This window comes from Muscardinus avellanarius, assembly GCF_963383645.1.
Source record: "Muscardinus avellanarius genome assembly, chromosome: 19".
Classification (NCBI taxonomy): domain Eukaryota; kingdom Metazoa; phylum Chordata; class Mammalia; order Rodentia; family Gliridae; genus Muscardinus; species Muscardinus avellanarius.
This window is the reverse complement of record NC_137805.1, coordinates 17350686-17371995: the sequence shown is the minus strand read 5'-3', so window position 1 is coordinate 17371995 and position 21310 is coordinate 17350686. Positions and strand designations below refer to the sequence as shown.

The 21310-nt window shown below is 49.1% G+C and overlaps 1 protein-coding gene across 1 annotated transcript in view; it reads right to left on the bottom strand.

Annotated features, from left to right (window-relative positions):
* SLC24A3 (solute carrier family 24 member 3) overlaps positions 1 to 21310 on the bottom strand; it is a gene marked incomplete at its 3' end in the record, with an annotated part of 445609 nt that overhangs the window by 47604 nt on the left and 376695 nt on the right. The window contains exons 7-8 of the mRNA XM_080716323.1: positions 16167 to 16241; positions 2380 to 2405 (exon numbers count right to left, since the gene is read on the bottom strand). Of these exons, the coding sequence (XP_080572449.1) occupies positions 2380 to 2405; positions 16167 to 16241 (101 nt within the window). The remainder of the gene's footprint in view (positions 1 to 2379; positions 2406 to 16166; positions 16242 to 21310) is intronic.

The window sequence follows — 21310 nt, the reverse complement described above, 5'->3', positions numbered from 1 at the left end:
ACCTGACCTGGTCATTGTGTTCTTGGGGGTTATACCTTGACCCTGGCCCTTCCTCTCTCACTCTGCTTCCTGGCCACCAGGAGGTGAGCGATTTTGCTTTGCTGCGCCCTCCCCTGTTGATGGTGTGCCTGACCGCAGATCTAGCAACAATGAAAAAAAGCAACTGTGAGCTGAAGCCTCTGTGACCGTGGGCCCAAAGAAGCCTTTCCTCCTTGCATTGCCTTTCTCAGGTGTTTTGGGATAGCGGCGGAAAGCTGACTAACACAAATCATGGAAGAAGAAAAGCCATCGGAACAAAGTAGGGATACTCTCTCCTCCTCTTGCCTCACACCACCTGAAATCTCCTAAGCCAGGTTCTGGGAGTACCAACTGGAACCGGCTCACCTCCTGCCCAGTCTGCGTGCAAGAATGCCAGGAGATGACGGCAGCCATCCTCAGGTGACCTTTCCTGATGGTTCTTGTTATTCACACACAGCGGCGGAGCAAGTTTCGAGATGGACTGCCCTTCACTTGCTTTGTCTTTCGGGTGGTCTTAAGGGCAGAGACCAGCAAGAAAGAACAGCCAGACCCCTACCACCCGCCAGGGCGGAGCAGTGGCTTTGCTAACTGTGCCTTCAGTCTGTGCAAGATTGCTTCTGGAGGTTCCCAAAGAAGAACTGCACTTCCCCAAGGACATGGGGAGAAAGCACCCCAACTTTTCTGGGTGAGCACAACAGGGCTGGTAACACAAGTTTATGCCAGGTTCCTTATCTCTGAGCCGGGGACGCCCAGGCATTGCAGCCCCTGTAGGCTGTTGACGCCCATTAATGAGAGGCCTTGTTCTTCTCATTTTTTATGAGTCAACAGGAGGATGGTATTCCCAAAGGACACTCTCCTAGCCGTCTCTTCCTCTCCTCTCTTAGAGGAGACAGAGAATCGGAGAAGCGTCTTAACACCCTGGCATAACATGTGACTGTTACCATCAACGTGATAGGCTCCCTGCCACCCTCAAATTCTGGAAACCATAGAGATGTCTTGAGACAGAGAGAAGCCCACGGCTTCTGACCCGGTTAGAACGGGGGCTGGCATCCACTGTGCTAAGCGAAGCTAGCAAACTCTCCCGTTCTTTTCCAGCCCATTCCTGGCTTTAAGTAATGCCACGAAGGTTCGATAACTGCAGAATTACTTCTCTTCTAAGCAGTTATTTTACACGCTTCTACTTTTACAGATTAAGCGTTTGAGAAAATGTAATAGGAATGCACAGCCCAGTCGATTTCCATTTCCATTTCAAATACATTTGACTTGCTCAGAACTCCAGAGAGGGGATTTGGACAGCTGGCCACAATGCAAATAACCTTCCATATAGTTAATTGGGGCAGAAATTTTCTGTAAAAACAAATATGACTGAGTTTCAGAGCCTTAAGATTTTTGTGAATGGGAGGCAGAGCTTTCACGGGTTAAAGGTCACAGAGGTGCCTGGGTCCTGACTCCTAAGATGCGCATGGACTTGGAATACTGAACTTGGTTGGGATCGTGCTATAGTTTGGATATGGAATGTCCCTTCCAGGACCCCACGCTCCAGGCGAGATGTGACCCCTAAAGGGGACACTGGAATGACCCCGGGGAACTAGTGCCCTCGGGTGTCATTGAGGAGCCTTGAATAAAAACAAGTGGGGGTGCGGTAGAAGCGCCCTAGGGGATGTTGAATAATTCTCTTTTTTCCTGAAATGGGGGTGATCAGCCAGTGCACTTAAGAGTCGGCGCGAGGCACTTGGTCCTCAGACTGGAGTTTTGGGAGATGATGGGGTCTTTAAGAGTGGGAGGCCTCTGGGTCACTGGGGTGTGCCCTTGAAGGGATGGTGGGACGGAGCCCCTTCCTCTTGCTTTGGCTTTCTGGCCACTGAGATGAGTGGTTTTCTGCTCCCTAGTCACAGGACCCAAAGCCATTTAGGAGCTTGGCAGGTAATTCCAAATTCTGGGCCCTGCGTGCCGCCTGTGAGATTTCTGCAGATCTCTGCAACTGGTTGTGAACTAAAGCTTCCAAAACACTAAGCCCAAATCAACCTTTCCTCTTCATAAGCTGATTATGGCGTTTATTTCATGGTAGTGATGGCAAGCTGACCTCAACAGGTACAAGTTCTCACCGTGGCCTAGCAAGCGGCTGACTGTGGCTAGGCACCGCGAAGCCCACCAGAGCTGTCCAGATCTGATTCCCCCCTCCCACCCCAGGAGCCAAGGCCTCTGCTTTACCACAGCGACCTCGATGTCGTTGGCAGGGTATCCCTAAGAAATTCGAACAGTTACAACGACTCTCTTTTTTTTAAACCCTCTCCTCCCTTCCACACAACTGGCTCTGCAACGTAAAAAGAGGAAATCAGAGGAGGAAAAAGAGGTACTTACCAGGACACTTTTTCATCGTAAATGAACTGTGAAAAAAACAAAAAGGACAGAGAATGAAACACACACACACACACACACACACACACACACACACACACACACACATACACACACACACACCCTCGTGCCTTTAGACTACCTGTTTTCCACCCTTGTTGCTGGCATGGTGGTGATTAGGGCTGGGTGGTCTAGACCACGAGATACCTTTGGGCAACGTGTTAGTGGAACTGTTGGCAGGTCGGGATGGGTGTGTGTGGTGGGGAGAAGCATTGGGCAACCGCATGCAATTTCTGCCCCATGGTGGGGTGGCAGAAAAAGCAATTATCCTGCTTTGTAAAGCAAGATGCACGGTGGAATTTAGGTCTGGGGGCAGACAGGAGCTTGGCGGGCGGGTAGTTCCAAATTCTTGGCCCTCTGTACCACCTGTGATATCTCTGCACATCTCTGCAATATGTAGCACCTTCACAGTTTTCACGCGAGCACCTGCAATCTGGTATGCTCTATACATTTAACTGACATGTGTTTCCTTAAAAGAACTTATTTCCAAAGGAAAGTTTCCATCACAGCTAGAAGTGGAGGACAGTATTCCTTGCCATCATATGTAAAGAGTAACGCTGAAAAATTAGATGTTTGCAGATCCTGGCCAGACACTGCTGGCTGTCCACTCTGGGGCCTGGACCTGCCTCTTGGTTAACCAAGGAGGTCAGGGAGGGTCGGAATCAGAATCAGAGGCTCTCCTCAGCAGTTAGGCCCAAGAGAGAACAGAAAGCAGGATTTAATTTATTTAATTCCCTGTCCTTGCCCCATCTAAGATCATTTCCCACTTTGGGGAGAGAGTGGTATCATTCTTTGGTTGACACGGGGGAGACACGTTGGAGAAAAAAGAAACGGTTCTCGGAGGGCTGCCTGATTTGCTATAGAACTGGTTCTAGAACTTGGGTCTGGCTCTCAATTTGAAGTTGTTTTCAGGACATACTTATCTGCCCAGATGACTCCTTGTAGAAACCAGATGAATACATGTATTTTATTCAAGCCAGAATCCAAGGCCTTGGTACATATATATATATATATATATATATTTGTAGTACTGAGGATGTATCCCAGGGCTTTCTACCTCCAGGCTGCACTTCCAGACCCCTATTATCTGTATTTTATTTGGAAACAGGGTCTCACTAAGTTTCTGAGAGCCTCACTAAGTAACTAAGGCTGGCTTCGAACCTGTGTGATCCTCCTGTCTCAGCCTCCCAAGCGCGGGGATTACAAGCGTGAGCCGCCACGCCCAGAGGTCCATAGCTTTTTCTGAACACATTCACATAATACGACTGTTCCGATAGTGTCATCTCTAGGTGGCCCTCCCTTCCTCCCTTCCTCCCGACACAGAAGCCCTCTGGAGACGCTCAGGCGATGTGAGCAGGATAATTTGGGCGCAGCGCACCAGCATGCCACCACGTTGGTGAACGCAGCTAACAAAGTGGGCATCGCTTTGGTCCCAGGGACATGCTAAATAGCTCCTGTGCTGAGATGCAGCACTTTGGAGACAGCTCGCGAGCAGTGTAGAAGGCACTCTCTCCAGCTCTCTGAAAGGTCCAAAGAGAAAGGCGAGGTGGACGGAGCTGTGCTCATCTGCAAGCCTTCTGCCCGACGCCCCTCTGCAGACCTGCTGCCGTCATCCGGTGTGCCAGCCTCGTCCTTGCCAGCGGACAACGGGATGAGAATGGCAAACTAGAACAGGCAGAGGCTTTTAAAGAAGCCAAGGAAACAGTCCCATCATCTGGGGTGGACTGTGCGGGAGCCCCGTCTTGGAAGGCATTCACAACTAGCCTTGAAAAAATTGTCTTCAAGAAATAATGGAGCAGATCAAATTATTTACGACAGAAAGCATTTTCTATTAATTAGTTAATTCAATTTTGACTTCGCAGTGGACTGGAACAATCAATTCATAGCCACTTAAGAGAATACGAGATAGTAGGAGAGAGTTTATTAGAGCAGGCCGATTTAATTTCCTTCTGTCAGGGAAGGCAAGCAACCCCATGTGCGAGGAAAGTGGCTTTTAGGAGGCCCCGTTTTGTGTGCTCTCCATGGGCGGAGGCACAGGTTACACCAGGCATCTCTGGAGTTCAGTTGCCTGGTATTCAGCAAAGCACCTCCTGTGTACTTTCTAGGAACCAGCCCTGGGACCAATAGGGCTTTTGCTATTGATTATTTCAGTGACCATACCAAAAAAAAAAATATAGAAGCTGAACGTCTTGGTACAAACCTGTAGTCCCAGTGCTTGGGAGGCAGAGACAGGAGGATCACAGGCCCGAGGCCAGTCTTGATTACTTAGTGAGACCCTTAGCAACTTAAGGAGATCCTGCTTCCAAATAAAAAGTAAAACATGGCTGGGGGTATAGCATGGAGATAGAATGCTACTCACTGGGTTCAATCCCTGGTCCACCCCTCATAAAAGAGAGAGAGAGAGAGAGAGAGAGAGAGAGAGAGAGAGAGAGAGATTGTTCAAAGGATCCCAAAGAGAAAATAATCTACAGGGAGCCCAATGGGTCAGAAGAACCGTGGCGAGCTTGGGTAGGACTGGACGGGTGGGGTGGGCCGTGGCTCAGGGAGGCAGACAGAGAAAGGGAGGTGCAGAGGTCCGCTACCAGAAATAATAAACGCCGGAGATCTAGAAGCATCCACCACGCACGCAGCGATCCCTTTGATCTCTGCCTGCCTGGCGTGAGGACCACATCTCTCAGGGTGCGCGCTGCTGCGGTGCGTTCTCCACAAAGCCAGGCGGAGCCGCCCCGCGGCAGATGAGCAAACATGGCTCCCGCTGCTGATACACTGCTCTCAGCGGCTTGGGAGAGAAATGAGAGGACTCAGAAAAGAATAAGAAAAAGGACGAGAGGGACCAGAAATCGGGCATTAAGGAAATCCAAATAGAGGCTGAAACAGGAGGATCGCAGGTTCAAAGCAGCCTTAGTAAGACCCTGTTTTCAAAGAAAAAATAGAAAAGTAGGTCTGAGGGATTAGCTTGGAAGTAGAATGTACCCCTAGACCTACTTTTTTTTAATTTTTTATTAAAAAATAAATGGATGAGAGGGACCAGAAATCGGGCACCAAAAGAGACGGGGGAAGGAAAAGAAAAAATCTAGATGGAGATAGTCTTGTGAGCCAGGAGAGGAGGCGAAACACGTCCAAACATGTGAGTGTAGGTGGAGGAGGCAGAGCCGCTAACCATCACCTCTTTGTCTTCTGTTTTTTTGTTTTGATACTGCAGAATGAACCCAGGGGCATTCTACCTTTGAGCTACACCTCGAGCCCTATTTCATTTTGTATTTGAAAAACCCGGGTATCACCAAGTCGTTGAGGGTCTCACTAAGTTGCCGAGACTAGCCTCGAACCCGGAATCCTCCTGTCTCAGCCTACCAAGTCCTAGGATTACAGGTGTGTGCCACCATGCCCATCCAACAACCATTACTTCTTTGGAGAACTAAAACTAAGGACCCGTAGCTGGAGGTGTAGCTCAGTGCTAGAGCTACCGGCCAGCATGCAGCGCCGACTGCTCCATCAGGAGAGAGGACTGCTGGACCATCCTGATGGAACATTACAATCACCCTCTCAGAAGTGTATGGAGACTCCTAAAATGACCAAGACAGGTGTTTCCTTAGCTTGATTGCTAGGAGGAATGGATTTGTTATTCCTTACAGATTTACTTTATTTAGCCCTGTTGACATAGCCCTCTGTTTTTTTTTTTAATGTTTTAGATGTAAAAGAAAACAACTCTTCTCCCATTATAGCAGTATTCCTAGTGTAAGAGAAACCCTGGAATCATTTGTATTCCTCCTTTTAAACAAGAAGCCACACCCCCAGTTCCACCCATCCGCCACCAGGTGGTGCCCAGGCTCTGGCCCTCTGTCCATGTCGACTGGGCCAAGGTGGACGCAGACTTGAAAGGAAGCCGGGGCGGTCCATTTAGAAAGGAGAGGGGGCGCCCCCTGGTGGACAGCGGCTAGAGCCTCGGCCCCCGTTGCTGTCGTGGGGCGAGGTGGCATCACAGGGCAGGCCCCGCTTGCTGTGTTTCCGGGGACGACTCTCATCTACCCCACACCTGCGGTGGTCTTTGGGGCTGACCCGCCCCTTTTCCAATTCCAGTTTTGAAAGCAAGCCTCTGTGGGTGAGCAGCTCTTCTCTGCGCTAAGCTCGGCTGGGCAGGGGTCCTGGCTTCTAAGTCCCACACCGTTCACCCAGAACTTTCTTTGGCTTTGCACAAAGATTTGCACGTGTTTTGCAGCTGGGCTCAATGTGAACAAACAGGAACGAATTTGGAGAGAAAAAAAAAAACAACAACAACCACAACCAAAAAACAAATTCATTTCCCCAGGCATCAAAAAACTGATTGGGTGAAACCATAGAAGCCAGATTGTCAGTCTTAGTGTTAGCTCTCGAATTTTCCCAAGCAGGCCGGCGAATTCCTGGATTTCGGAGAGTCCCAGGGCACTCTGAGGGAACAGCAACCCTGAGACGGAGGAGCAGGAACAGAGAAGCCAGGAAAAGTCTGGGTGTGGCGAGAAGAGGGGAGGCTGAGCCAAGAGGCAGGAGTCTGCCTCAGATCACCACGTCTGACCGGGTTTGTAACCACGGGATGGGCGGCCCCACTGCTGAAGTCGATTTCTTAGCTGGCCTTATAATCCCTGGCACCCTAGAATTCTTTGCAGTGAAAATAAAATAATAGAAGAAAATCAATACCATCCTATTTTTCTAGAGACCTGAAACCTTGAACATCTTCATCTTCTTGCTATAAAATGGAAATAGTCCTGCAGGGGCCTGCCCGACTCAGCGAATGGTGTGGGGCTTCCTCCATGGACCTCCATCGGGAGCTCAGAGCCGTGGAGCAGGGGCTACCGATGGCTTAGCTGAGGTCGGAGCGGTCGCATCCAAGGAGAAAAATCTGGTGGAATGTTTTGGAAAGCGGGCTGCCACATGTCCAGGTGTAGCACGTGCTTGAAAGTCAAACAGGAATCCCTACCCCAAGGCACCTGGCCATCTGAATGGATGGCGCTGGTGGTCACAGAAGGCAGGAAATGGATGATCTAGAGAAAACTGGGTATCTCATAAAGAACACTAGGTCAGAGGAGTACACGGGGCGAGGAAGAGGCACGGAGATGAATTTGGGGTGGAGGAGATGGGGGCTGCTAAATTAAGGACCGTGTTTGCTGGGAAGGGCAAAACCCATATCAGACACAAACGAAAACTTCCAAGTCACTCTTCATGTAAAAGCTGGGAGATGCTTCTTTGCGAGGCTACGGTCTTCGGGCCAGCTGACCCACATCCCTGCTCAAGGAGCAGATGCCAGGATAACCCCAGGCCCCTGGTCTTCCCAGCGTCATTTAAAGTGGGTCCTTCCCCCATCCATCGCAGATAGGAAAGACAGGAAGCCCTGCAGACTGCAAGACAGAAAACCTTCGTATGCGCACAGCCCATTTGCTTCAGAACCTGAAACAGCTCTTCCAGCCAACCCCTGTGAGAATCTTTTAGCTAAGCTTATCGTTCCCTCTTGGTCAGGAAGAGAGCTGAAATGGCGCAGGGAAACGGTGGGCGTAAGACATCAAGATCTTTACACCAGAGAGAGAAGCTGACCATTGCCCGTGACTCCCCATGAAGAATGGGTCCAAGAGGGTGTGTGACGAGCCGGGGGTAAGGCTCTGGGTCCCAGCCGGGAAATGAAGAGCAACCATCAATTTCTTTTCTCCCACAGAAAGAGCAGGAAAAAAAGATTTCTGAGACTGATGTGATGGTGCACGCCTGCAATCCCAGTGCTTCTGAGGCTGAGACAGGAGGACTGCAGGTTTGAGGTCAGCCTTAGCAACTTAACAAGGCCCTGTTTCAAAATTTATTTATTTATTTATTTTTTGTGGTACTGGGGGTCGAACCCAGAGGCTTTCTACCTCCGGGCTATACTCCCAGACCTTTTTTATACTTTATTTGGAAACAGGGTCTCACTAAGTTGCTGAGAGCCTCACTAAGTAGCTGAGGCTGGCTTCGAACCCGCACGATCCTCCTGTCTCAGCCTCCCAAGCGTGGGGATTACAAGCGTGCGCCACCGCGCCCGGCTCAAAATTTAAAAAAATTAAAAAAGGGGGTGTAGCTTAGCGGTAGAATAGTTCAATCTCCAGAACCATTAATAAAAAGATCTCTGGCATATTTTAAATTCTCTTCATGAAAGAACCCCAGAAAGGGGAGGGTAAAGCTATTCTTTCCTGCCCAACAACAAGGTTACAAAATAAGGGAAGCAGGCAAGCCTGTCTAGATGGAAGGATAAATGGTGGGGATCAACATGGTTCCAAAGCAGGGAAGAAGCAGAATTGACTGAAGGAGAAGTCCGCATTCTGTAGTGGAGCACGGTAGACATGCCGCCTGAGAGTCCTGCTCCAGAAAACCTGAGACTTTGAACATGGAACTGAACATCCGGAACCTGTTTTTGCCATTTGTAAGAGGGGGTGAGTGGAGACATGAGCACTCAAGTAGAAAATCTTTATCCACCGACCCCATGCAGTACTTCCCCGTGGTTAACAATGCCAGAGGCTCTTGAGAATGCAGGTGTGTCTGCATGGGACCGTTTGCTTGTGGGAACTGCTCCATCCAATATGGCGCCCCTGAGCCACATGGGGCTGTATGAACGTGCACTTAAAAAAGGAATACAGTCGGGCTGGTGGCGCACGCTTGTGATCCCCGTGCTTGGGAGGCTGAGACAGGAGGATAGCACGGGTTTGAAGCCAGCCTCAGCTACTTAGTGAGGCTCTCGGCAACTTAGTGAGACTCTGTTTCCAAATAAAATACAAAAAATAGGTCTGGGATATAGCCTGGAGGTAGAAGGCCCCTGGGTTCCACCCCTAGTACCACACACACACACAAAAGGAATACAATTTAAAATTCGGTTCCTTGATCTGACTGGCTGCATTTCAAGCACTTAGTAGAAACGTGTGGTTGTAACGACTATAGCACAGGGTTCTAGACTATTTCCATAAGCGCAGAACTTCTGCTGGAAGCCACTGTGGTTTGCATGTGTTAAGAGCGCGGGTGCTAGGGTCACACTGCCGGAAGGCTGGTGGGGCCTCTGAGAGATGGAGCCTGGTTGGAGGTCCTTCGGTCACTGGAGACCTGTCCTTGAAGACCACTGTCCCTGTCTCTTCCTGTTCTCCCTTGCTTATTGGCTCAGGATGTGAGCAGTGTGCTTTACCACACGCTCCTGCCATGACCTGTCAGAGGCCCCAAACAATGGGACCACTTGAGCTTGGACTGAAACCTCCAGGACTATGAGAGTCAGCAAACCTTTTCTCTTAATAAGTGCCTTGGGTATTTTGTTATAGTAACTCGAAGCTGACTAATACAGAAGCCTGACTCTCTCTGGCAGGTGGGCCAGCTGAGCTGTCTTTCTTCATGGAATCCCCTTACTGGAGGGTCCTGCAACGAGTCAGACTCATTGCTATGCCCATGCCGAAGGTGCCCCAAGGGCCACCCCAACCAGGATTGGTGGCTTCCCTGGGCCAGCGCCCACAGATAGATGCTGCCGTGACTTTTGCCCCTGGTCAAGGTGTGAGGAGCCCGTTCCACAGGCCTCTCTGTGCCCCTTGAAGGTTTCCCCCTTTCCACGTTCATAGTCACTGTCCTCAAGCAAAGACGGAGGGTCTAAGCAAAGTATTTTAGGACGGCCGTTAGAGGGATGATGTAATGAACCATTTGCATTTATGTAAATTACACAATTATGTAAATTACAGTAACATTTCAATACAAGAAAACTGACAGGCCTGCTGGAATTTGGAGAAAGGGCAGGACAGATGGGGCCCCAGATGCCCACGGGGAAGAGGGAAGCAGCGGGAGAGGCTGTCATGAGGTGCAGTCCACAGAGCTGGGCCTGTCTGGCAGAAGCAGGTGCAGGGGCGGGGCACCCCAGGCACCGCGGCACCCCCGGCTTAGTGAGTGACCTCCGGGCAGACAGCTTGAAGCCACGGGGTGAGTGTCCGGGCACATCCAGCTTTTACACGGCCTGATGCTTCAGGGTCACCAGGGCTAAGGGGACGCTTGATTGTGGGGTATGGGGGCACATACGTTTGTTCCTGAAATTATAGTTGCTTTAGGTTCTGTCCTGTAATGGTCAGCACTTTGGACTGTAAGATTCTAATTGTTGTAGCCTAGGACTCATTCAGTCATCCATCTACCCATTCATTGGTCCTGGGGATGGAAACCAGGGGCATTCTACCTCTGAGCTCCATCCCAGCTTTATTTTATTTTATTTTTTTATTTTATTTGTGGTACTAGGGATGGAACCCAGGGGCATTCTACCTCTGAGCTACACCCCCGCCCTATTTTTTATTCTTTATTTTGAAACAGGGTCTCCCTGAGTTGCAAAGGGCCTCACTAAGTAGCCGAGGCTGCCTCAAACCGTGATCCTACTGTCTCAGCCTCCTAAACGCTGGGATTACAAGCGTGCGCCACCATGCCCAGCTCTATTTCATTTTAACAAAGGGTCCATTAAACTGCTGAGAATCTGGCTAAGTTGCTGAGGCTGGTCTCGAACCTGTGACCCTCCTGTCTCAGCCTCCCAGATACTGGGATTAGAGGCATGCGCTATCACAATGACACATTCTTATTTTCTTTGCTGTCTCCTTAAAACCCAAATACCAAATCGACCTTGTGTCTCTAACTTGGCTGGGTTTGCTGTCAGGTGGGATGCACGCAGACGTCGTCTTCCTCCTGATTTTGCCTTCCAACCTGCTCCTGGCCCATCTGCACGGGCTGACATTTCGGCGGTTTTAGATTCCAGGCATAAGGATGCTATTTGCACTTTCCCTGCCAGACTCTGAGCACCCTGCCCTCCGTGGCCATTAACATGTCTGGGAAGCTGTCCTGCCTGCTCCTTGGGTCTCAGGGCCTCGTGGACTGTCCCTGGGACTCCCCCGCAGGACTCTGAAGGCTCTCTTGATGTGGATGTCTGTGGAAACGGCATCTGGTCCAACTCAGTCTGGACTTGTCCTGTCAATTCGTTTGTTATTGTACAACCTCAGGAGACCGGCAGTTATGACTTCTGAACCCATTAGAAACAGAGAAGAGGAGAGAGCATGTTTAAAAGTCTCTAATAGTTAAATAAACTGCTTGGGAAGGTTGATAATTATTTCACGGAGAAGAGGAAGGGCTTTTTTTATTTTATTATTTTTTTTTTTTGGTGGTACTGAGGTTCCTGGAAGCCCTTCAGCCTCTGGGCCACACTCCCAGACCTATTTTATATGTTTTTAAAATTTGGAAACAGGGTCTCCTAAGCCAGCGTGCGCGGCTGGCTTCGAACCTGCGCGATCCTCCTGTCTCTGCCTCCCAAGCGCGGGGATGACAAGCGTGCGCCACCACGCCCGGCAGGAAGGGCTTTTTAAATAAAAAAATTAAATTTCCATGGTAGAGACCTAGGGAGAGTCTTAGTATTAAAAAATAAAACAAGGAGAAAAATGATTTTGTTTCCATGATATTTGAGGAAACATAGAAAGTGGAGGGTAAGAAGCTGGGACAGAAAACTAGAGTGTGTGTGAGCTGCCACCTGAGGCTGGGCATGGACAGCTGGGGACCCGTGACGTCCACTCTGCCGAGTGCTGTGCCTGGACGTGAGGGGGACTCTGCTTAACTCCTTACCATCAGGCCTTAAGCCTCATGTGCACATGCCCCCACGAAGCACAGCCACCCTTTAACAAGACTCAGGGAGCCCACGTGGGCTAATCCAAGTCAGACCCAGGCAAAGTCAAGCCCACAGGCTGCCACGATTCCTCTCCTTGGGGAATCTCTAAATTGGCCCTAAAGTTTACCACTGCTGTGCTACCCCCGAAAACCCAAGGAAAAGGTTTCCATCCATAGTTAAAGTTGCGATCCTCAAAAGGCTGTGTGGTGCTGCTGGAATATGACACATACCGGAAGATGTTGGCTGAAGTGCAATTTCCTAGCTGGCCGTGGTGGTGCACAGCTGTAATCCCAGCACTCGGGAGGCTGAGACTAGAGGATTGTTGGTTCAAGGCCAGCCTCAGCGACTTAGTCAGATCTTTAGTAACTTAGTGAGATCCCATTTAAAAATAAAAATAAAGCTGGACATGGCGGCACACGCTTGTCATCCCAGTAGTTGGGAGGCTGAGACAGAAGGACTGCAGGTTCTCGACTACCTCAGCTACTTAGTGAGGTCCTCTGCAACTTTGTGAGACCCTGTTTTAAAAATAAAGAATAAAAAAAAACAAGCCTGGGGGTACAGCTCAGAGGTAGAATGTACCTGGATTCAGTCCTCAGTACTATAAACAAACAAACAAACAAACAAACTAGACCAGAGCTAGAGGTGTAGCTTTGAGATAGAATCCCCCTAGATTTGATCCCCAGTTACAAACATTCTGAAATTTCCCGAGGCCTACTTTAGAACACATGGAATAAAAAATCTTTGTGTTATGCACTTTAATTGTGTATGTGTGCGCACACACGCACGTGTTTTACTGGGGATTGAACCCAGGGGCATTCTACCTCTGAGCTATCCCTCAACTCTATTTTTTTTATTCTTTATTTTGAAACAGGGTCTCACTAGGTTGCAGAGGGCCTCACTAAGTGGCTGAGGCTGGTGGTGAACCTGCGATCCTCCTGTCTCAGCCTCCCGGGTACTGGGATGACAAGCGTGCGCCACCGCGCCCGGCTTGGTTACTGCACTTTAAATAAACAGGACAGCTGTTATTGATGCACACTGAAAGAGGAGGTATACCATTTAAGGTAAAAAAGCAAAAACAAAAACAAAAAACAAGACCCACCCATGAGGACTCAAACTTTATCTATTCCACTTCTTCTTAATGGTGAGAGATGTAATTTCCCTGAGAAATCACACAGCTGGATCTTTGACAACCGGTCTAAAGCCACACAGTTCAGATCTCAGGCGATGCAAAGACTCGGTTGACTCTGCAGCTATTTCTCATCTTCAGGAAACCCAGGGCTGGCCCGGGAGCCTGCGCTGCACACGCTCGGCTGGCTCGGCTCTGTGATTTAGGCACCGCTCCCTGAGAGCAGGGTCCGTTGGCCCAAAGACCAGGCGGGAGAGAGTGTCATCTAAGCCCGAAGAAGCTCAACCTCTTTACTTCTTCACACATCATTAGCAGCAATTATGTTTATCTTAGTCAGGTCCAGAGAAATCGGATAGATGGCAAGTTATTTCACGCATAGTCCCTGAGGTGTCTGGGCTGCGAACAGGGAAAGAAGCCAGCCCCGGCGAGAAGCCCCGTTGGAGGGACCTTGCTACATCTGTGCTCGGGGGAGATCCTGACCTTCTTGCTCTGCTTCCTTGCCTTTCTTTATGAATGTAGCCATCTCTTTCTGGAATTCAGCAAAGTAGATCGCTACATTAATTTATGCTGGTCCCCTAACCACAGCTCCTAAAAAGGGTTTCTTTCTTTCTTTCTTTCTTTCTTTCTTTCTTTCTTTCTTTCTTTCTTTCTTTCTTTCTTTCTTTTCTCAGTACTGGGGATTGAATACAGAGACATTCTACCTCTAAGTCCCAGTACTTTTTTTTTTTGAGACAGGGTCTCACTAAGTTGCAAAGAGCCTCAATAAGTAACTGAGGCTGGCTGCGAACCTGCGATCCTCCTATCTTAGCCTCCCAAGTACTAGGATTACAAGCATGCACCACCATGCCCAGCTGAAAAGGGTAACATTCAAAAATTATCCTAAAATACTCCAAAAAGGCAGAAAAGCAGAATGCACAAGGCCAGCATGGGCTGGCCCATCACAGGGCAAAGATCGCTCAAAAGAGTGCGTGGGGAATCTGGGCTAAGGCAGGGAAGAGTCCTTCTGGTGGCAGAGATCAGAACTTCTCCACCAGTAGCACTGAGATAAGAATGCTGTGCTCATGTGGACCCCTCAGTTCTCCTAACCAGAATTTCAGGGGACGGAGTGGCTGCATCTTCAGCTCCCATCCAGCATCCTGAGCCCTTCCACTCTCAGATGAGTCAGTTTTCAGGGCCCACCTCGTGAGGGTTTATAAACCCAAGACTTCCAAAGTCGGGAGCTGGACTTCCTTTTCGGTTCCTTGTGCAAAGTCTCATATCAAACATCATGTTTATCTCACTGGTACACACGTTACAAGAAACTGATCTACAGGTAAATCTTTTGTGGAGCAGGTGAGCAGAGCCTTCAGTGAGCAGATACTTTCTGCCTTGTGGGTAAAATAAAATAAAATAAAAAACCAGAGAGATTGATTTGTTCCAAGGTCATTAGAGATGACCTTGTAGGCAGGTATGCTAATCAGGCCCCCCCCACACTCCAAATTAACTGAACTATTGGCTTACATTATTATGGAGACTGAGAAGTCCTATGATCTGTCATCTATAAAAGTAACACAGCTCCAGTCCAAGCCAAAAGGCCTGATGACCAATGAGCCCAGGCTGTAAGTCCCCGCTGCAGCGTGGAGGCCCAGGAACCAGGAGCGCTCACGTCCAAGGGCCCACAGAGTGCATCACTCCTCCTCTGTCTGGTCTACTGGGGTCCTCAAGGGATTCAGTGGGTCCACCCGCATTGGAGAGAGGGATCTTTTATACCCTTCTACTGACTGAAATGCGATCTCTTCTTTAAACACCTTGCATGCACACCCAGAAATATTCCCCAGCCAACGGGGACCCCCTTAGCCCAGTCAAGTGGATGCATAGACTTAACATCGCTCCTGTGTCACTGTTCTTTCTTTTCTTTTTTTCTCTTTCTTTTTTTGTGGTGGTACTGGGGATGAAACCCTTCTACATCCAGGCTACACTCCCAGACTTATTTTTATATATTTTATATTTGGAAACAGGGTCTCTTAAGCCAGCGAGGCTGGCTTCGAACCTGCGGGATCCTCCTGTCTCCGCCTCCCGAGCGCAAGCTCAGGGATTACAAGCCTGTGCCACCACGCCCGGTGGCTCATTGTTCTTTCTAACTTGGCCACGGTCTTCTCCCAGAGAGCGGAGCTTGCACAGCGGGGGCATTTGGGTGTCAATGGGCGCCATGATGTGGCTAAAGGCTAGCACTCACAGGTCTTCCTGGCTGGGACTTGGTGGCCCTGAGGCTGGCTGGGCTGGCAGTGGTGCTGCTGCACCGTGGCCCGGCCTGCCATGAACGGCAGCACGGCTGCGGCGTCTGTTCGGGCAGGGATGCTGAGGACCCAAACTGAAGTGGGCCAGGATGGAAATCTACAAGACAAGGGAGCTGAGCGGAGCTGGGGGAAGTAAGCACAGTGCCCTTTCCAGGCTGGGTCCGGGATAGGAAGGGGCGAACTTATCAAAACTGGTTAGAGAGAAGCCGAGCTGGGGACATGAAGATGAAGGGTTGTTTGCCCCACCTGGAGATGTCGCTGCGAAGATTGCAGGTGCGGGGGTGTCGGCACAGAGGTGGCCATGGTGGGGTGCCGTGGCAGGAAGGGAAAGTCCTGGGGGAACTTACAAAGTGAGAAGGGAAGCAAATTGCCAAACAGAAGAGCCACGAGGCAGGTGAGAAGGAACGGTCGGGAAGGGAAGGTCACACAACAGACACGGGGACTCTCCTGGACCCAGGAAACTAAGTCAAACTGCTGCTCCGTGCACCCAGTGACCAGGCAGGGCCCTGGGGATGGGCGGAGGAGAGGAGAAGGAAGGCGGGCTGCCCTCGCACATGGAGACACACACACACACACACACACACACACACACTCATCTGCCCTGGTGTGAAACTCCCCTTAGGGGAGCTGCGTGCGTTAGGGACGCCACTTCTCATGCGGGACTGAATCGGTGAGAGCCGCTTACCACGATGAGCGCCACCACGGACAGCGTGTAGTAGATGGAGTCCCGCAGCAGACACCAGGAGGACAGGGCCACGACCTGGAGGAGGAGCGGACAAGAGAACAGCAAACGTGTCAGACCGTCCAGAGGAGACAGGCCAATGCTGCGGCCCTGGCCACAGCAAGCCAGAGACAGTCTCACATCTGCTGTCCCGGACCCGAGGAACCCGCTGACCAGTGGGGACTTACTGAAGGTATTTGGAATATTAGGACCTTCGGAGTGGGCAGATACCAAGATAGGATTAACTGCGACGGTGGGTTAGGGGAAATGGTCAGTGATAGCCTCCCAGCATCCGGGAGGCTGAGACAGGAGGATCGCGGTCCGCGGACAGCCTCGGCTACTTAGCGAGGCCCTTTGCAACTTGGTGAGACCTTGCTTCAAAATAAAGAATAAAAAATAGGGCTGGAGGTGTAGCCAGAGGTAGAATGCTCCTGGGTTTCATCCCCAGGACCACAAAATACATAAGTAAATTAATTAATTAATTGTCAGTGAAGAAAATGAGGGAGCCTGAGAGCTGGGAGCATCACCCACCCACAGAGGGGACAGGGGAGCTCAGGGGTGGCAGGCTGCCCGGGGGCTGAGGGGAGTGCATTGAGGGAGGAGCCCTGGTACAAAGCTGTCACCAGAGGAGTCTCTCGTCTCAGGAACAGGTCTGCCACTGCATACCTAATGCCAAGGGCACGAGAGGTGCCCTCACCAACGCCTAGCATCTGCTGCAGCCCCTGTATGGGCATGGGAGGAGCCCTGGAACCGGGCAGTTGGTGCCCTTCAGAGGGGCTTCTTGTCTCACTATATGCCTGGACTCACGGGCTTTTGATCCCTGGCTTAATCAGATTTTTTTTTTGGTACTGGGGATTGAACCCAGGGGCATTCTACCTCCAAGCTATACCCCTGCCCTTTTAATTTTTTAGTTTGAAACAGGGTCTCACTAAATTGCAGAGGCTAGCCTTGATCCTGGTATCCTCCTGCCCCTGCCTCCCAAATTCTAGGATAACAGGCATGCACTACCATGCTTGGCTCTAATTAGAATTTTTTTTTTGTGTGTGTGTGTGGTACTGGGGATGGAACCCAGGGGCATTCTACCTCTGAGCTATAGCCATTTTTTTTTATTCTTTATTTTGAAACAGGGTCTCACTGAGTTGGAGAGGGCCTCACCAAGTAGCTGAGGCTGGCCGTGAACCTGCGATCCTCTTTTCTCAGCCTCCCAAATGCAGGGATTACAAGCGTGTGCCACCATGCTCGGCTCTAATTAGAATTTTTAAAAGACCGTGTGCCTGGTAATCTGGAGGAAATGATATCTTAGTAGCTGGGACATGTCCCCTGAAAGAAATACTGGCTTTGCTGAGGCTAAGGCAAAGGGCTTCCATCCTGCTGGAGGCTAAGCCAGCATGGCCACAGGAGAAGGAGCCCCTGGTGCAGGAGAAGGAGCCCCTGGTGCAGTAAGAAGTCAAGGACCTGGCTGCCTGGGCAGAGCTGGATGGACCCTTAGATGCCAGGTTATACCTGGGTCTGGAGGAAGAGTTGTTTCTTCCTGGCAATTCCTTTTAAGACTTTGTTTGAGGGCTTCTTAGCATTTTTCTCTGTTTATGGAGTAAGTGCGTTTTGGAAGACACTGATGTAGACCAAGATGTCTGGGAAAAGTCCACAGAGCTACGGTGAAGGCAGTTCCTGCTTTCTCAACTCCCACTACCCCCATCTCTGTAGGCGAGTACAAGCCACTGCCACCACCGGACATTTGTTTGGCTGCCTGCCTTTGCCCTTGAACTCACATATGAAGGGCAGCCAATGTCAACCCTCCTTGGTGTAGGATGTGCTCCAGTGACAGGTGCATCCTATGCTAAGGAAGATGGGAAAAAGGGACCCCAGGACAGTGCAGCGCCCTGCATCTCTGCTGTTCCTGACCACCGTGCCATCAATGAGATCACACAAAGTCAAACTGAGGAGCTTCCTGGATTCACGTAGCACAAGCGAGATGACCAAAATAGAATTACTAATACGTAAAGAGGCCAGTCTCTTTCCATTAACACTTTCTCCCACTTGTTACACTGATGCTTAGCTATTTTCTGTGGCTAATTTCACCTCATTAGGTTTTGTATTCGCGGATCTAAGTTATAATGACAGGGGTGTTCACAGAACTCAGCACAGAAATCCCTTCAGGACAAACAGTGACAACTCTTTACCCTCATATCACTCTCTGCTCTGGAACCTGGGACCATCAACTCTCACCATCTAACAGGACAGATTAAAGGGACGAAATTGTTCATATGCCAGCCGGCCATGAAAGGTCTTGAATATTTATTGAACTTATTATAAGCAGGCAAACGGGCTTCGAACATGAGGCAAATGTCAGTTCTGAATTTCTTGTAATGAATCACTTGGGCTTTTAGTTAAAGATGGCAGATTGAACACATCCCATCACATCTGCTCTGCTTTGTTACTGTAATGAGATAACAGTAAAGGGGATATTTTAAATGAGACATGAACTCATAAGCCAAAAAGATAGAGGAGACAACGAACAGAGACACAAAACTCTGGAAGCTGGAAAGAATAATTGGTCACTCATTTGTCAGGAGGGAACATTCTGGAAGCTAAAGATGGGTCTGAAAACAGGACAATTAAAAGACTGTCCAAGAATGTGGTCCTCAAACACCTTCCTTCATTTTCAGCAGCCATAATATTGCTTATCCCTCAGAAAATAAGAGGTCCATCAGGCAAAGAATGGAAGTTTCAGAAAACAGAGGATGCAGAGGGTAGTAGCCAATTAAATAGTTCACGAGCCATCCCCAGAAGTTAAGGACTTCTTCATTTTCAGAATCAAAAGAATCAGAGAACTCGCTGAGTGTCTGCCACCGTGGAAAAGAGCATGAAAAGTAGTATAAATTGTTAGAACTGTAGAACTCTGTGTGTGTGTGTGTGTGTGTGTGTGTGTGTGTGTGTGTGTGAGGGGGTTGCAGGGAGATTGGGAGGCTGAGACAGGAGGAATGCGGTTCATAGACAGCCTCAGCTACTTAGTGAGGCCCTTTGCAACTCAGTGAGACCCTGTTTCAAAATAAAGAATAAAAAAATAGGGCTGGGGGTGTAGCTCAAAGATAGAATTCCTGGGTTCCATCCCTAGTACCACAAAAGTAAATAAATAAATAAACAAACAAACAAACAAACATAAAAAGAGAAAGAGAAAGAGAGAGAAAAAGGATAAAAACCAGACTGACATTAGATTTTTCAACAAAGATGTTAGAAGCTAGAAGGGAAGGGGGAATACCTTCAAAACTAGAGAAAAAAATGGTTTCAGTGTGGGATTCTATACCCAACCGACTCATCAATTAATAAGTGAAGTTTAGTTGTGTTAATGATTTAATTTCCTGTGCACCCTTTCTGAAAACCTACCGGATGATGTGTTTATCCCCAAAATAAAGAACGGAACCACTTGTTACGTAAACTTAGTTACAGTAAACCATAACGCTTAGCAACTAGAACCTATGATGACCACTGAAGGGGGTTTCCAGAATGACGCGCAAGGTGAGTGTACAAGGAGATCCCCAGATGGAATTTCTGCAATAGGCTTGGGGCACCCTAGCCAGACTAGAGCAAGTCAAAAAATCCAGAAGAATTGATACCAAAAGAAGAAAATTGGTGAAATATCTCAGAACTCTGAATCTACGGAGAGGGGGTTAGAGAGCTCTGAGAGAGAGAGACCATAGACAAGGAGGCGAGCAAACAAACAAGGAAACATCAAAACAGGCAGTTATAAGCCATAAGGACAAACAGACCTGTACCCAAGGATAAACTTTCTATGTTGACGACTCGGGAGGAATGATCACACAGTCATAGTAAGTCCAGCCGACTCTTGTCCAGCCAGACTTCTGATAAACTGTGTGGCTCAATGGGGGTAGTAGCGCTGAGCAGGGCTGAGAGGGGCCTCAATTCTCCCTTGCACACTATGAAGTCAACGGAAAATGCTGTGACCGAGAAATCAAATGCTGGCATCTAAGCGCGTTATCTAGAGATTTTTAGCAAACAGCAGGGACAGGCAGACTAGTGGGACGTAGTTGCCTCCAAAGAGTAGGAACTGGTGCTGGTGAGACGGAAGATCTCTGTCTTCCAGAACAAGCCAACAAAGACTGGTTGCCTCTTGAAGCCCCGGGCATATATAATTTTAATAAAAAGCAAAAAATAGAAATGCATAATACAAATTGTCCACTTAGATTTACCGCTGAAAGAAATGCCCCTTGCACTAGGTTTAGATGCCAAATTGGAGTGAACGGAGATATATTTTTGCTTGTTACAAAAAGAATCATTTTGAATGTCTGGACCATCATCGAATTTCAGCCCTAGATTCAGAACTGCTCTTAGCAAAACTCATTTTTCCCCCCTTCTAGATGTCTGAGCTGGGGCACAAGAAGAGAGAATTCAAATCAGAGAACAATTTCTTTCTACTCTAGAGGGAATTAGAGAAAGGACCATTCATGCTTCTGCAGGATTTCTCGCAAGGACTCTAATCTTGAACTCATGCCCCCTTCTGTCTTATTTTCTGAGACCACCATTCTCAACAGCAGTTCTTTTTGTTTCTTTTCTTCCATTTGGCCAGCATTGATGAGACAATTCTTGCAGCCAAGGGGACTTAAGCTGGCTATCTCACCAGGTGTGGTGGTGAATGCCTTCATTCCAGTACTTGAATGGCCAGAACAGGAGGATTGCAAGTTCAAGACCAGCCTCGGCAAGTAGTAAGACTCTCGGCAGCTGGCGAGACCCTCCCTCCTTCAAAATAAAATAAAAAATAAAAAGGGATAGGGATGTAGCTTAGCGACAGAATGCCCCTGGTTTCAAAACACTTGCCCCAAGTGGTTATCTCGTTAAATTCGGAGAGCAACCGAGTAAGTTTGGATTTACCCTCCTTTGCCAGTAATCTGAGTTTGGCAAAGAGGAGATATTTGATGGAGATCACACCAGTAGTCTTAGGGGAAAACTGGGATTTGAACCCAGGAGGCCCAGGCTTTACGTCCCTGTATGCAAATGCTACACTGCAGATGGTTTCTCTCTGGAGGTGAGGATGAAAAGGAGGTGCCACTGGCGGCTGCCTCCCAGGGCGCTGCTTTTCCATTACTCAAAGC